The sequence below is a fragment of the Podarcis melisellensis genome, assembly GCF_964234715.1.
Source record: "Podarcis melisellensis genome assembly, chromosome: 3".
Classification (NCBI taxonomy): Eukaryota; Metazoa; Chordata; class Lepidosauria; order Squamata; family Lacertidae; genus Podarcis; species Podarcis melisellensis.
This window is the reverse complement of record NC_138530.1, coordinates 82,095,921-82,110,909: the sequence shown is the minus strand read 5'-3', so window position 1 is coordinate 82,110,909 and position 14,989 is coordinate 82,095,921. Positions and strand designations below refer to the sequence as shown.

Below are 14,989 nucleotides of genomic sequence, written 5' to 3'. Positions count from 1 at the left end.
ACATGGCTCTGGTGTATGCATAGTTTGAAGCAACAAACCATAGTTAAGATTAACAAAAGTTTAGGATTTAGACATAATGACAAGTTGTAAGTAATCAAAAATGGAAGCAAAAGCTTCCTTAGAGCCATGCCAAAGGAGAGGGAGCACACAAGTTTAAGGCTCAGTGTGGCTCATTCCTATGATAACCAAGCACAGCCACTAAAAGCATTAAAACCAAAAAATGAGAAGATGCTTCCAAACAGATGGAATCAGAAAAAGGTTTAGGGGAAAGCAAAAACAAACTCAATATGATTTTAAGGTAAACAGAGACACAAAGCTAGAAGTAAAAGTTAAGAAAGACTAAGTATAACACACATAAAATATGATGGTTGTCACTAGCTTTAGATGACAGTATAAGGGATCACACAAATCTGTGGTTAATACCTCTAAAGGGATTATAATTGTGATAAACTGAATCCCCATTTTATAGGCAGCAACTAATATGAGAGTAGGCTGCAAACCATGCAGCTGGTCACTACTTTAAATTGAATGCAGGACAACAGACTCTGGTCTGGACTGGTCCAGAAATATAACTAGGGTTATAATACTTACAGGAAAGTAGGGACAAAGTGAGGCATCCCAACATGGGCTTAGGAACTTTCACAGCTATAATAATCAACATGAGAGGAGCTGTAAACAAGACCTGGAAGAACAGGACAACTCAAGAGCTTCTGTATGAGGTATGATGTAGTGTGGGCATGCAAGTAAATGTGCCCAGCAGTGTGATATGCAGAGCTTCACAATAGAAAAATTGAAAGGGCAGCTTTGGTAAGTGTAAATAAAAGCATTTTTTACATTATTTCATATTCTATTTTCTGGTCTACTCAGATATTCAAGACAAGCCACAGTTTTTTTTAAAGAAATCTTTTTTAAAAAGATCAAAACAATGAACAATTCAATCCATTTAAAAACACAATAGATAGTAGGAAAATAAACCATGCAATAGAACATGCAATTTTCAAAAACGTTCTGCAGCTTGTTATTACCAATATCATCCTCAGTCGCTACCACTGAGAAAGTCCTTAACCTCGAAGCTACCAGCGTCACTCTAAAAGAAGAAAAAGTTACCAACTTCCTTATTCCCTCACGCTCTCTTTTTTCTCAAGAAGGAAATGCAACTGCTTTAGTATTTCATTGCAAAGGAAGTGCTCCAGTCATTAAATCAGCTTAGGTGTCTTTTTCCATATCTTTTCCTGTTCTGTATATGCTTTCTGAGAAATACTTGACACTCTCACTCAAAATCAAAGTGCAAATAAATTAATCTGGCTCCAATCCAGTATGCAGAATATATACAGCTAGAAAATACTATGCCAGCTACGTCATAACAAGAATGCCAAATGCTATAACTTTTTCTTCCCCTAAGCAATCTTATAGCACAGACAGAAAAGCAACTATCGTGAACTTCTAAACAAATATTTCTTTCCCAACACAACTCTACACCTATCATAGTAAGGGTCATATATGAATCATCCTCAATGTTGTGCTAGCACAATTAGCAAGTGCATTTACCACTGCCAAGAGTCTAATTTAATTCTTACTATACTTACAGATGTGTGCCAGAAAATTGTCCACTGATATATTTTTCTGACAGAAAAAAAATCCATTTCTAAAAAGGCATTGTTTCATAAAATAAATTAATAACATAATGAATGGATATAATGCATGTAAACTGAATGGTTTCTGATGTGTGATTACATTTTTCAGACAGCTTCTTTACATGTTCCAGCCACACATTCTACCAAAACATGGGTGGGGGGAGCAGTATTGAACCTACCAGAGTGCGCCTAACTTTCACATTTTTAGCAGAAAGTCAAAAAAAGGCTTTACAAACAAGAATCTGTACTCACAATAAGGGTCCCCAGTCTACACAAACAGATCCCATCTTTGCCTTTCATTGAATGAATGACCATTTGGCAACCAAGTTAGGGAAGCAATGTTTAGAAGCATTTGGCAGTGTCTAGATTTGCATTCTACACTTGGGACATGTAGCTTTATCAGATAGTTATTTAACTCATTGGCATTCCCAAGATTGAATTTTTTTCCTCTAGTATCGGAGGTGGCAGGCCTCTGAATGCCAGTTGACGGGGAACACAAGTGGCAGGAGTGTTGCTGCAGGCTTCCCATAGGAATCCCGTTGGCTACTATGTGAACAGGGTCCTGGACTAGATGGGCCTTTGAGCCAGCAGGACTTCTTATGTTCTTACACTTACCTATTTTTTTCATACAACTAAACATATCCTTCCAGTTTACGGAAGAACAGGAAAACTGCAGAAACCTCAGTGAGCAATAGGAATCCAATACATTAAGCGGCACATTAAAAGCATGCTAGCAAGTAATTCCCAAGTCTAGTAACATCTCACAAAAAAAGTATATCACAGTTCAATTCTGCGCATCCCTTTTTGAGCATCTAACAGGTCTGGATTTCTATTGCATAAACTTTACATAGATCCCTACTCAACTTCAGTTCTTGCAGATTCAATGTATCTTACAATGTATCTTACAATGTATCTTACAATGCTTCTGCTATGGAAATAGAAGCCATGTTTTATCAACAGATAACACATATTTATGAAGCACCACAACTAAAAACAAATGCCAGCACACATTGCCATGATAAGTCAACGCTGCACAGTCACATCTGAATTGCAGCTAGAGGATGGGGAACACACATATCACTACTCTGTTCCACACTCTGCAACATTATGGAAAAATTGATCGTGAATACTGAATGCAAGCAACAAGAAATACACAACAGGATCACTGAGTGGAAGACAAACAGGTGATGAGAAATGGACACAGTGTTATCTTCTCCACTTTGCAGACATGAACAGCTACTAAAAACTCCAATTCTGCAACTGCAACAATGCAATTCTGCACCACAAACCATGCACACAACTTAAGGCATATGAAGATCTCACAGCAGTTCATAAAAAACAAACTGCAACCATAAAAATAAAACAGTGAGTAAAAAAAAGTTCCATAGACAAACCACCACAAGCCCCTGGGAGGCTTCAGAAAAAGAAGGAAGGACAGCATAAATTACCATGAGAGGACCAAGTACTCCACCCCATAGATACAACCAACCCAAAAGGCATCTCTACTATCCCTTGTACAAGCAGCATCAAAGAACCTAAGTTTGGACTTTCAAAAAGGACTGTGGAAAGCGCAGGTGGAGAAGTGAAACTACTAACAGCAATCACCTTGAGAATGTGAACATACATTAACACTTGAGAAGGAGGAGATACTTGGTTAAAGGCGCCCAAAACACATGTTTTATACTTAAAACACACAACTAATATGTTCAAAATGAAACACAGAAGTGCAGCGATCAGTAACCCAGTGACTGAATTGAGTAGACGGAAGATTCTAAGAAAATGGCTAAGCAGTCCTCAATAGCCACTTCTGGTATTACTGACCATATGCTCAATAAAACATGCAGTGTTGTTCATTCAGCAACCAAGAATTAACAGCAAGGGTCCACTATGCCATGAAGGCAGCAACTTTAGAAAACTAATGAAGAGACCTGGTCTGGATAGAAACATTGGATTCTTATTTCATTATACATGATAAAGCTATTTTTGGCCATCTCATCCCTTGCTTTTTCCTGTAAGACCAACAGGTTTACCACACCTATCAGCCAATCACCCATTCCCACCACCCTTCTGAGTAATGCCCCTCCCCACCCTCTCACTATATATAAAGGTCTGGTGACTTCTGTTTCATTGTATCTGAAGACATGTGCATGCACACGAAAGCTTATACCAAGAACAAACTTAGTTGGTCTCTAAGGTGCTACTGGACATTTTTTTATTTTTTAATATATATTTCTACTGTGTCAGACCAACACGGCTACCTACCTGAATCTAGAACCTTTAGAAAATGATAGCCATGTACAATAAATTAACCAAAAGAGTACACAAGTGGACAACAGTGGAAAGATGAGGAAGAAAGGGACTAATGGTGTAAGGAGTCAACAGTACTGTGTTGGATCACTTGTTAAATCCAAACATACTGACCAGCATAGCTCCCTCCAGTGTCTTCAAGATTTGTCCCCACACACACACAAACCTGAGGCCTTAAGCTACATGCTTTAGCTTTATCCACAGAGCTATGGTTTGAAGGTGGACAACATCACCCAAAACCTTAGGGGTCCAGGAATAAGCTGAGGGTGAGAGAGGACAAGGAAGTGGCACATCACAATTCAGGTCTAATGAAGATTAAATAAGCATTACTGTGAATGGTGTCTGACGCTGCTTAGGAAGTCTCCAAATGAGTAACAGGATTCCAATCCCAATGACTACTGAATTTATTCATTTGAGTTGACAACACTTACTTGTCAGGCTGCCTGCTACAGTTAAGAATAACCCTTGTGAGAGAAGGACGGGGTTTTATTTTTTTAATTTTAAGGTCTGATTATTTATCTTTCTTCAAGCAGTTAATATGACAGAAATTAGTGTGTAGTATATGCAAACAGACAGGCTAGCAAGAATTCATGTGATTAGTAATGTGTGTATCAGATTTATAAGGAAAGGCTAACTTCATCCTTGCTTCTGTATCACTCAAATTAAAATAAATATAAGATCATTTATTTTTTTTAAAAAAAACAATGCAATGTCTATCAGGACCCCACTCCTATGATTCCTCACCTCTTCTTTCAGTGTCAAGTCAAAGCACTTTAGGAATTTGTTAAAAGTGAACTTTACAAACATGACCTCAAATCATGTTGTGCTGTTATAAAAGTCTGCTGTTGTACTGGTAACCGGGAGCCTAGAGACATTTCTGACTTCATAACTTGGGGGGGGGGAGGAGCCAACAATTCAAAAAAAATCCAGGACTTCACACTTGTTTATCTTTTTTAAAAAATAAGGTGATTATACATAAACTTTACTTTCCAAAGACACTGCTGCCTTCCATGTGCCTTTGTGCCTCATTCAAGTATTAACAACACTGGAAAACATAAGCACTCGTGAGCTATCTCTCCAGGGATATCACTCACATGCTGCAATGGATGTATAAAGAAGAACATTCCAATTGTAGTAGTTTAACAGTCATTTATCGTTCACTAAACATTTCCAGCTTATTGATCTAAACTACTAGCATATTAAAAATATTCAGGACCATGCCAAAACTCACATTGCATGAGAAACTGTTAGAATGTCAAAAATACTTTTAAAGCTTCTGTGAGCCAATAGTACCCACTCAGAAAAGAGGCAGACCACTGCAACTCTGCATAATTTACTGCTTTGGCCTTATGCCCTTGTAATAAAGACTTCACTGGGCACTGGAAATTTTGGGTGTGATTATCATTCAGTCACTCCTGCTGAGAAACAAAGCAGAACTACCTGCCCTTGGATGTTGCAGCTAGCTGTGCCTGTCCTGTATGAGTCACTGTTCTGGCCCTGTTTGCTTTCAGTCAGGGAGGCATAGCCACATCACTCACTCAAATAAACACACAAGATGAACAGTTCTTTAAGTGGATAATTCTTATTCCAATATACTATGAAAGTATGGTTTGGGGAGTGTACAAATGATGGCACAATTTGAATTTTAGCTCATAAAAAGTGTGTCCTAACTATTAGAAGTTTGAGAAATGTTGATTTAGACACAACTAGTAAAACCACTGAAGGCTAAATGATCAAATTTCTCATAGATTTCTCTCTCACACATTTTACAAGCAGCTATATGAAGGAGTGAAATTGCTAGAAAAGATGTTCAGCTCTTCTCACCTCTGTACTGTTTTCCTGATCTACAACTCTTCACCCACCTGCTCCTTGGCCTGAAAAGGGTGGGCAGTAAAATATATCCTGCAGGCATCTTAAATGCTACTTTGAACTTCCTCCCCAAAAAAACCCAGATCTGAGTGCCTCTTCTAGTTTAGCCTGACTTGTTTTAAAGCAAGCACTCCTTCAATCAAGAGTAGAAAACAAAACCCACCTAAAACTTGTCAGAATGACATGAAGGACAGAAAAAAACAAATTCTGCAACCAAAGTGATATATGAACGCACAATAATTGTTCAATAAAACAGCACACTAGTCCACAAAGTTGCCACTGCCTAACAGATCTCTATTTAAAACTAACGTTCTGCTCTGAAATTCCACATTACCAGAACTCGGACACAAAGAGCAGGTTACTGTATGCATATACTGACTGAGACTACAACCACAAAGCAGCTTTTATTAGTTATGTTCCAAGCAAAAGATAAAAGCTTAAGGAAGTTGTGGGGCTTCCCTGAATAAAGCCTGCTTACAGTTGCTCAATATCTGCTCAGCCCCATTGTGTATGTGAAGCGAGACTGCATGGAATAGAGCGCCCCCATCTCCTACAGGCCTGCCTGTCTCTCGCAAGCAGTTCCTGCTCGCTCCTCCCCTCCCTGTTCTCTCGCTTTCCCCGCACAACATCCATGACGTACCTTTATTTCTAGCATAGTGACTCTAGGGCTCTCGCATTAGTAGGATTATTATTATTTACCCTAACTCGGGGACCCCAGATTTCTGACTTCGGAGGCACCATCTGCTTTCTTATAAACAACACACACCGCCACGTCCAGAAAGCAAAAAACCGGGAGCTTAAAAACTGGCCCCTATTTTTTTTTTAAGTTGCTTTAAAAAAAAATTGCGGGAAATTCAATTTTTAAAGGGCTGCTCACAAACTTTCCCTAGTACATCACATCGCAACCACGCCGACCGGCCGCTTCTCTTACTAGGCTCTCGTAGCTCCTGGGATGCTCCTTCCCCGTCCAGTCCGTGCGCTTAGGAAGCAACTGGGGGGAGAAAAAAAGACACACACCCCCGGTCACCGAGGGCTACTAGCCGCCCCCCCACCCCACCCCCCTCCCGACGCCCCAGCAGCGCCCGCCCGCCCGGGATGGCGGAGGAAAGGGGAGGGGAGGAGGCGAGGCCGTTGCAGCCGCCGGCGCTGAGGCGGATGGAGAGCGCCGGACTGGAAGGCGCTCGCAGCGCTTACCTCCTTCTCGGCGACTTCTCGGATCAGGACCTGCGGGAGCAACAAAAGAGGAGCGGAAGGAGGGCCGTCAGAAGCCGGAGGAGGCGGCGGCAGCCCACCCCGCAGGCCCAGACCCCGGCGCCAGCGCGCTTACCTGAGCCGCTTCCTCGCAGGGTCCGTTCTCCAGAAAGCGGGCGATGAGGAAATAGAGCTCTGCAGGGGGGGTGGGAAGAAGGGCGAAAACGGGGGGGTTGAGAAAGGCGAACACGCGCCGTGAGAGGAGAGGGGGGGGAGAGAAACACGGCCTTGGAGGAGGAGGAGGAGGAGGAGGCGGCAGCCCGGCCCCTCACTTACCCGCTCGCAGCTCCGCCGTGTGCCTGCCGCTGTTGTTGCTCCCGCCGCCTCCGCCGCCGCCGTCCCCGGACATGGCGAGCGAGAGGAGCCCGGCTGGCTGAGGCCGAGCTCCCCCGGCGGCGGGGCCCTGCGAGCCGAAGGAGACGACGGCGCTCGCCCGGGAGCTGTCACTGTTTGTTCGGCGGCAACAGCCGCAGCAGCGAGGCGCTCGGCTCCACCATTCAAGCCCCGGGCGGCAGTAGCAGCGGCGGCAGCAGGAGGAGGAGGAGGAGGAAACAACAACTCGCAGCAAAACCCGCCGCCAACCCAAGCGCTGCTGCTGCTGCTGCTGCCGCTCTCGTCAGCCAGCCAGCCAGCCAGCTTCGGGCGCAAGCGAGCGAGAGAGCGGGCGGAGTAGAGAACGCGATCCCTCCGCCGAGACAAAGAGTTCCAGCCCCCCTCCCCTCAGGGCGGGCGCGCGCACACACACAAACAAGCACACGCGCCCCCCCCTCCTTCAACCCCCTTCACTCCCTTTCCTTCAGGTCGCCTTCCCCGGGCTTGGGTGGTGGTGGTATTGCGCTCCCCGCCCTAGAGAGCCCTGCCTCTCTTTTCCCCCCTCCTCCTCCTCCCCCTCCCCACGCAAAACAACGCGCTCGAGCTGAAGCTCGCTCCGGACTAGTGGGGGGAAAGCCGAGCGAAGATGTCGGAGCGAGCTGGCAGAGGCGGGGTGTGGATGGGTGGGCGGGCAGCTTCGGCTGAAAGGCGCTTTCTCTGTAGAGAAGGGCTGGGAGGCCTCGGCGGCGGAGGGATACGGCGCGCGCGGAGGCGGGAGGAGCGATGGAAGGCGGAGGGGGGAGGGTTGTGCGCGAGAGGCCCTTTGGCGGCGTTGGCGCTGGAAGTTGCTCAGTTTCAATGTAGCCGAACTAGGAACCGAATGAGGCAAAAAAAAATGCCCCCCAGGGACCGCAGGCCCCACTGGGCGAGGCGGGCGTGAGAGGCTCCTCTCGGCCCTCGCCGTGCCAGGGCCTGCTGGGGGAGGGGGGTGAGCAGGTCGGGCCCGTCCTCTCCAGGCTTTCTCTCTTCTTCCACATGCCTCCTTGTCGCCTTTAAATGCTACAGATTCCCATCTGCTTGTAAGTTGCAATGTCATGCGTGGTTTTGGTTTGTTTTCTTTCTCTTTCCTAAGTGTTACTCATTAGGGGTGGGCGAGCGTGTGTATATATGTATGTGTGTGTAAGGAAGAAATAAAAATGTATATATATTTTTCATACGCCTTGTCTCTACAGCTTTTCCTTTGTTATTGACTCTCTCCCTCTGGCTTAAAGAGGAGCATGAAATGACTTCCTGGTGTTATTAAAAGGTGCAATGTCAACATTTGCGTTTGCCCTGGTTTATTACTTAGATAGTGGGAGACGGCGGGTTAAGACAGCAATATTATTATGAAAGCAGACAAGTGAAAAGGATGAAAATGGATGCAACCTATGGCTGGACTTGAGGTAATTTACAGCTGGATCGATAACATACAGAAGGGTTATGGCATGATTAATGGTTACATTTACATATTGTGTTTCATGCTGTATTTAGGTAATGAACAGGGCTCACCTGCCTAAAGTGTTTATTTCCATCTTAGGGAAGTGTCTTTAGAGGCATGATGTGTTACAGTTTGAATTTTATCAGAGTAAACAGTGGTCAGCATTTGTTATGTAATATATCAATGTTTTGGGATTGAAAGTTGGGCATAGGGCAATTTTTGTATTTCAAAAAAGAAAGAAAAAGCGGCCATTTAAGCAATTAGTGCAAATCAGTTAAAAACTGCTCATCAAATACAGTAAAGCTACAGTGATATGTTCTAGAGATGCTCGAACTATGCTAACCTAAAATGATTTCCTCTCTCCAAAGTTGCAGCTTTGAACTAAAATAAGGTATGTAGTTTTCAAGTAAATAATTATATAATATGTTGTATTAATGATTTTTTAAGTGTCAAGTTATTAAGGCCCCAGCTCACAAAAGAGGCTGCATATATGCTTATTTCAGCACAAAACTGGAACTGTAGTAAGACTGTAATCCTACACCAACTTACCCTGAAATAAGCCCTATTAAACTCGGTGGGTCTTCCTTCTGAGTAAACTTGCAAGAGCAATTGCTACAGTAGTCTTTTGCATCCTATCACAAAAAAGAAACCATATATCTGGAAAATGTTATTTCTGGAATTAGAAAAATTGATACCTAGAAGGTACACATGTCATCCTGAGATGAGTAACAAATTAATACAGGATTAATATTAAGTTAGAACTGAAGTGATTTTGTATTACAAGCTTTTCTGTTTTAGCATCTTCACCATTTCATTTTCCTACTATTTTTGTGGCCCCCATTTGAACCTGATACTTTTATTTTACATTCTAGAATTGTATGGTTTTAATTTAATCAATCTTTTAATAAAGTACTATATTTTTCAGTTACTCTGGAGCCTTATATTTAAGATGTAGAATGTGAATAAAGACCTTAATAGGCAGTGCTAATAAGATTTGCAAGTTTATCCTGCTCTTTTTATGGTTGCTTATATGTGTACAAATATAGCTAAGGTATTTATATAAATTATGATCTATTGATATTGGATCAGTATTTCAATGTTACTTACTCTGAAAGAAATTAGTTTTTAATTAGAAGAAAGATGATTGTGACTATAAAGGCTTTCCTTTTTTGTATTATATATCCCACAGTAATTCTGTTGATTGAATTCACATGCAAAAACACTGACATTTCTATAATCACCAGTGTATAGCACACTAAAAATACAAGCAGAAGGTGCAGTTCTATCATTTTAAAATTATTTCTCTGCAATAAGATCATTGGATTTTGTTTTGCATGCAAGTTGTTTTTTCTTCTACAGAAGTCTTAGAATTATTTTGGTATTGTACATTTAGAATAGAGGATGTTGAGGTTTGTTCGTTCTTTTAATTGTAACAGCTTATTATCAGTGATGTCTCAGCAGTGCATTGTGCTAAGTCCCAGTAATGTTATTGTTTTCTTTGCTAGAAAAATGTATTCCTGAAGTCTCTCACACGGTCTCCAGTAGTATATTTTGAAATTCCTGCATTTGTGTCGAGTTGCATTATCCTTAAAGAGAAATATTTTAGTTCCACTGTCATTGAGATGTAATAGGTTCTTTGTGAACTGCTTCTGTTATAATGAGGTTTGTCCTACACAAGTAAGATTCCCCTTTTCAGAATAAAATAGCTATTTAAAATATGTAACGATGTAGTCTAACTAGTGACGTTATGGTTTTAATTTTACAAAATCATGTTATAATTACAAGTGGTAGTAACATGGTTTTAATTTAACTTTCTGAAAATGAATGTTTGGCATGCCTTTCATTACTGTAGGATTGCTGAGTTTCAGGAAACTTACAAAGATTTGTTTTCCCCATGGTAGATGCATATTTTACAGAGAAATTGAAAGACCTTTAGTAGCAGTTTATGAAACTCTTTCCTCTTTTAGAAAAATATTTGACAATAAAAATATTTGCTGTAACTAAAACAAATGTAGATAACACTGACCGTAGTATTTCTGGAATATTAGAAATAGATATAATTAACTGCATATCATTGTATGTGCATTTCTTTCAGTAAGACAGGAAATTGTGAGAAACATCAAGGGCATTGTCCCAAAGGAAAATGTTTTTATTAAGGCTGAGAAACACTTTGGGGGATGGATCCAAAGAAACATGAGTGGAACAACTATGCTTATTATTGTTTCATGAACTGTTTGAAAACTTCATGGAACAAAGTACCTGGAGGTACACCACAGTATGCATACGAAGTATGGTCCATACTGTAGTGTATAAGTGTTGCATCTAGGCAAATGATCAATTATAGGGAGATAGGGGGGTCCCATGTTGTTTAAGAGGTGTTCCCCACTGCAAAGCAAGCTCTAAGAGCTAGGGTGCAAATATTTCTACATTGCAATATTCACTCTGCAATGCAGAACTCTTTGCACCCCAGCCATTAAGGTTTGCTTTGCAATGGGGAGCTTCTCACACCTTATCCATTAGGGCTTGATTTCCAAATGTGTGATTTAAACTTATAAGCATTTCTGGAAGATTTGGAGCTAGATGCAAAGGTGCCCTTCCACATCTGCAAGGGCCTTTATTCTACTAGAGGCTCTTGCAAATGTAAAGGGGGAAAATGTGATTTTCACCTACTTCTCCCTCCTTCTGCAGTCAACCTGAGCCACCTTCCATGCTTTCTGAAAGGTTTCACAATCCTCTGGAGCAGAGGTTTAAGGAATCCTTAAGAATCAAATTCCCCCTTCCATTCATAGAAGTCGAGAGCGACGCTCATGCTATCTCTAATGCCAACCAATGGAAACCAGAGAGATATAGCAAACTGTCTTTCACAAGTGGTTGTGCAATGATTTGCACTAACTGTGTTGCACTTTCTTTCACATAATTCTAAGTCAGAAATAGCCCTTCCATGAGCAGAAAATGCTTTCTGCTCGTGGAACAACACATTTGGATCTAAACATACTGTTACAATCAAATAGCAGGAAATATTTTCTTTTTGAAAGGAAATAGCAATGTTTCTACATATTTATCACAACTAACATACTAGTAGAACACAGTATGAGTAAAAGTCCTCTAATGAATATGGATTGATAACTCAAGTTATACAGTACCATTTTCAGACCCACGTATAGTGCATTATCAATATATTTGCATAAATGTTTTTGCTGGCACACACCCTGTTGAGGAAAGTGGTGAAATGAGGAGTGTTGTGAAAAGTTGTTTAAAATGACTACACAAATACATTTCTGCAAAAACCCAGAGCAATACATCTCTTGCCTTGCCTGTTTTGTACTTTTCAACTTGCAGTTTTAGTAATGAGGAACAAGTACAATGGGCAAGCTGCCAGGGCTAATACACTGAGAATAAGTGAGGGTAGATTCTTGAATTTGTTTGTTGCACAATTAAAGGCCTAAAACATAGTCAGGGAATTAAAGTTATCCTAAATTGTCACATTCTATAGTGGAAGTAGTGCTGAAAATATATGTGAGGGGTGATGCCTATAGTTGATATGTCTTGCAAACATTTTTTTTTCCAATGAACTTCATAGCCTTTTTAATATTTCTTACTCTGGCTCTCTTCCTATATAGTTATTTTTTACTATTTTGTCTCTCGTGTTAAATTTTACATACAAGTGTGCATCAAGGTCTTCTAAATGCTAATTATGTAAACATTGTCCAGGATTAACATTTGCACATTTTCCCTTAGACATTTCATGTAATTTCAGTCCTAGAAGTTCAGTCATGCCATGTGAGTATTGTGGATGGGGACTAGCAGAATAATCCTAACTACAGGAAGTTATGGCATTTAGGAGCCTCTGGGAGGGATTCTTGCCAACTAAACTGGCAGGTGAGTGTGGACATGAGTTTTGAAGAGTGGGCCCTAGGTGACATGACTGGGCTGAACAGGTTTTGGAATAGATTTCTGTTTGCCCTGTCTCCCAGTCATCCCTTTTGGGGGACTTATGTTGTTCTAAGTTCCACCATCTTATCTCCAGCCCAACCAAGGTGAGGAGCTTACACCACCAAAGCCCCAGCTTAGAAAGAAAGTCTGGGATCTGCTGAATCTAAACACTCTCATCCCAGAGTATCTTGAGTTTGGCTCAGACTATTAAACAAAACTGCATACTAGCAGTTCTAAATATATACATATTATTTTTATTATTATTATTTTAGTTTACATGCTGCCTTTTGCCCAGTGCGGGACCCAAGGCTGCTCATAGCATATATTAATACAGTTACAACTAAAAGACACAATAAATATAAATATTAAAAAACAAATAAATAACCGTATTAAAAACAGCACTGAAAACAAAACTATTTAAAAACACACATGTACAAAGTATAACACTCATCGTCTGAAAACCCTGCAACAACAAGTCAGTTAATAGCTAAAGGCTTGTACCTTTGGAAAGTTGTAATTTTTAGTTCACAGTACTGCTTTCAATTGGTTTTTGTCCCTAAATGCAGTTGCCTACCTCACTTCACTACAGTTACTTAATGACAATTACTGTCATGAAGCTAAACCAATCTGCTAAGAAGCTACAACACAGCAGACTAGTGAGCTACCTAACGCTAATATAGTTTCTGATGATGTGTATCTATTTCAAAAATTAGGGTTATTTCATAGAAGGCAAGGGCTTTGTTCACTATGAGTGATTGAAAGAAAGCTTGAGTCAACTTACAACTTTCTATAACAGCTACAGAAACGTTCCTCAAAGCTACAAATAAGATCCTTTTCAAAGATTGATCCTGATCTTAGCTTTCTGGTATCATCACCAATCAAGCCTCAAGATAATAGAAGGGAAAACAATATTTGAGGTGTCAACAGTTCAGAACCAGTGCCCTGATACAGAGGTGGTGTGGGGAGGGGGAGTCCCCCAAATTGGCTGTTTGGTGGACAGGAGGATTGCATTAAGCACCCTCTGTCTCTTTCTAAACAGCTGATCAGCTAAATGTTACATTTTTGAAGTGTTACCTTACCCTTGTGAAGTCCCTAAGCTGTAGGATGTGAGAGGATAACTGAGTAGTGTTAATTTTTATATACACACAAATGAATCTGCTACAAATCTGTAGAGAGTGAGGAAACAGTTCTTGGAAGATGGGTTCCACATGGATTGAGGGGTTACTCAGTCAGGGCACTGATCTTAATACACAGCCTTGTGTTTAATATGTTGCTTCTTTCAAGGCATTGGTCAGATGAGTGACTTGCCCTGTAGAACAGTTTAACAATAATATGTGGTGGTATGGAGTGGAATTGCATGATATTTCATTCTCCTTTTACAAATGTCATCAGTTGCTACTATCTAAAATCAATAATAAGCCCATGGGGAGAAGTTACATAGAAGTGTATGCCTACTGTATACTACACAGTTATTCAAGTCTAAGCCTCCTTACGTTAGATATTTCATTTTAAGATACATCACTAGCATCATCTTAAACTACCATTTGCTGGCACCGTTCAAGCTATTTCTTAAGTTGATGAACCATGGTTTATGAAGCCAGGAATGAGAATTTGGATCAAATGTTCTTCCATTCACACAACAGCTTCATTCTTGGCTTGCTGTAAGCCCAAGTTCCCATTATATCTGAACAGGATGGTTCTGGTTTACTGTCAGTTAACAAACCAAGATAATGAGCCAGGATTTGAGGGGTGAGGCAGAGAAGGAGCACTTGTTCCCAGAATCATAAACCTTGGTCATCCAAAACTTTGCCGTTGTGTATCTTTCCAACATATGCCATTCCTTTTTAAATTCTGTAAATAACCATTTAGCTAGACTCCTATGGTTATTAAGAATCCTCTGGGTATCGGATGGGGAGCTTTCTAGAGAAAGGATTAAACAGAGTTAAGGTGTATATGGTGTGCATGGAATGTTGCAAGTTCAATCCCTAACCTTTCCAGTTAAAGGCTCTCAGGTAACAACCATCGAAAAGACCCATCCACTGTCACATTAGGTTGCCTAGAGCTAGCGAGACCTATAACCTGGCTTCAGAATATATCGAGAGTCCTTTGGTATCAGAGCAAAACCACCTTGTCCAGCACCCTGTTCTCACTATAACCAACCAGATAACTAGGGAAAGCCCATAAGCAGGAGGACATGAGTGCAACA

The 14,989-nt window shown here is 41.1% G+C and overlaps 1 protein-coding gene and 1 long non-coding RNA gene across 8 annotated transcripts in view; one reads left to right on the top strand and one right to left on the bottom strand.

The window, feature by feature from the left end:
* The window catches only part of PHIP (PHIP subunit of CUL4-Ring ligase complex), a 62,661-nt gene extending 54,895 nt beyond the window's left edge, over nucleotides 1-7,766 (bottom strand). For 4 of the 6 annotated variants that reach the window (XM_081904789.1, XM_081904791.1, XM_081904793.1 and 1 more), the window contains exons 1-4: nucleotides 7,338-7,766; nucleotides 7,138-7,196; nucleotides 7,005-7,034; nucleotides 6,742-6,801 (exon numbers count right to left, since the gene is read on the bottom strand). In XM_081904789.1, the coding sequence (XP_081760915.1) occupies nucleotides 6,742-6,801; nucleotides 7,005-7,034; nucleotides 7,138-7,196; nucleotides 7,338-7,410 (222 nt within the window). In that variant the 5' untranslated portion in view covers nucleotides 7,411-7,766. The remainder of the gene's footprint in view (nucleotides 1-6,741; nucleotides 6,802-7,004; nucleotides 7,035-7,137; nucleotides 7,197-7,337) is intronic. The other 2 variants (XM_081904790.1, XM_081904794.1) reach the window with 1 other exon arrangement.
* Nucleotides 7,767-7,840: 74 nt separating this feature from the next.
* LOC309366389 overlaps nucleotides 7,841-14,989 on the top strand; it is a 29,868-nt gene continuing 22,719 nt past the window's right edge. Inside the window, exons 1-3 of one of the 2 annotated variants that reach the window (XR_014166679.1) lie at nucleotides 7,841-8,452; nucleotides 8,722-8,815; nucleotides 9,219-9,241. This is a non-coding gene — a long non-coding RNA (uncharacterized lncRNA). The remainder of the gene's footprint in view (nucleotides 8,453-8,721; nucleotides 8,816-9,218; nucleotides 9,242-14,989) is intronic. The other variant, XR_014166678.1, reaches the window with a different exon arrangement.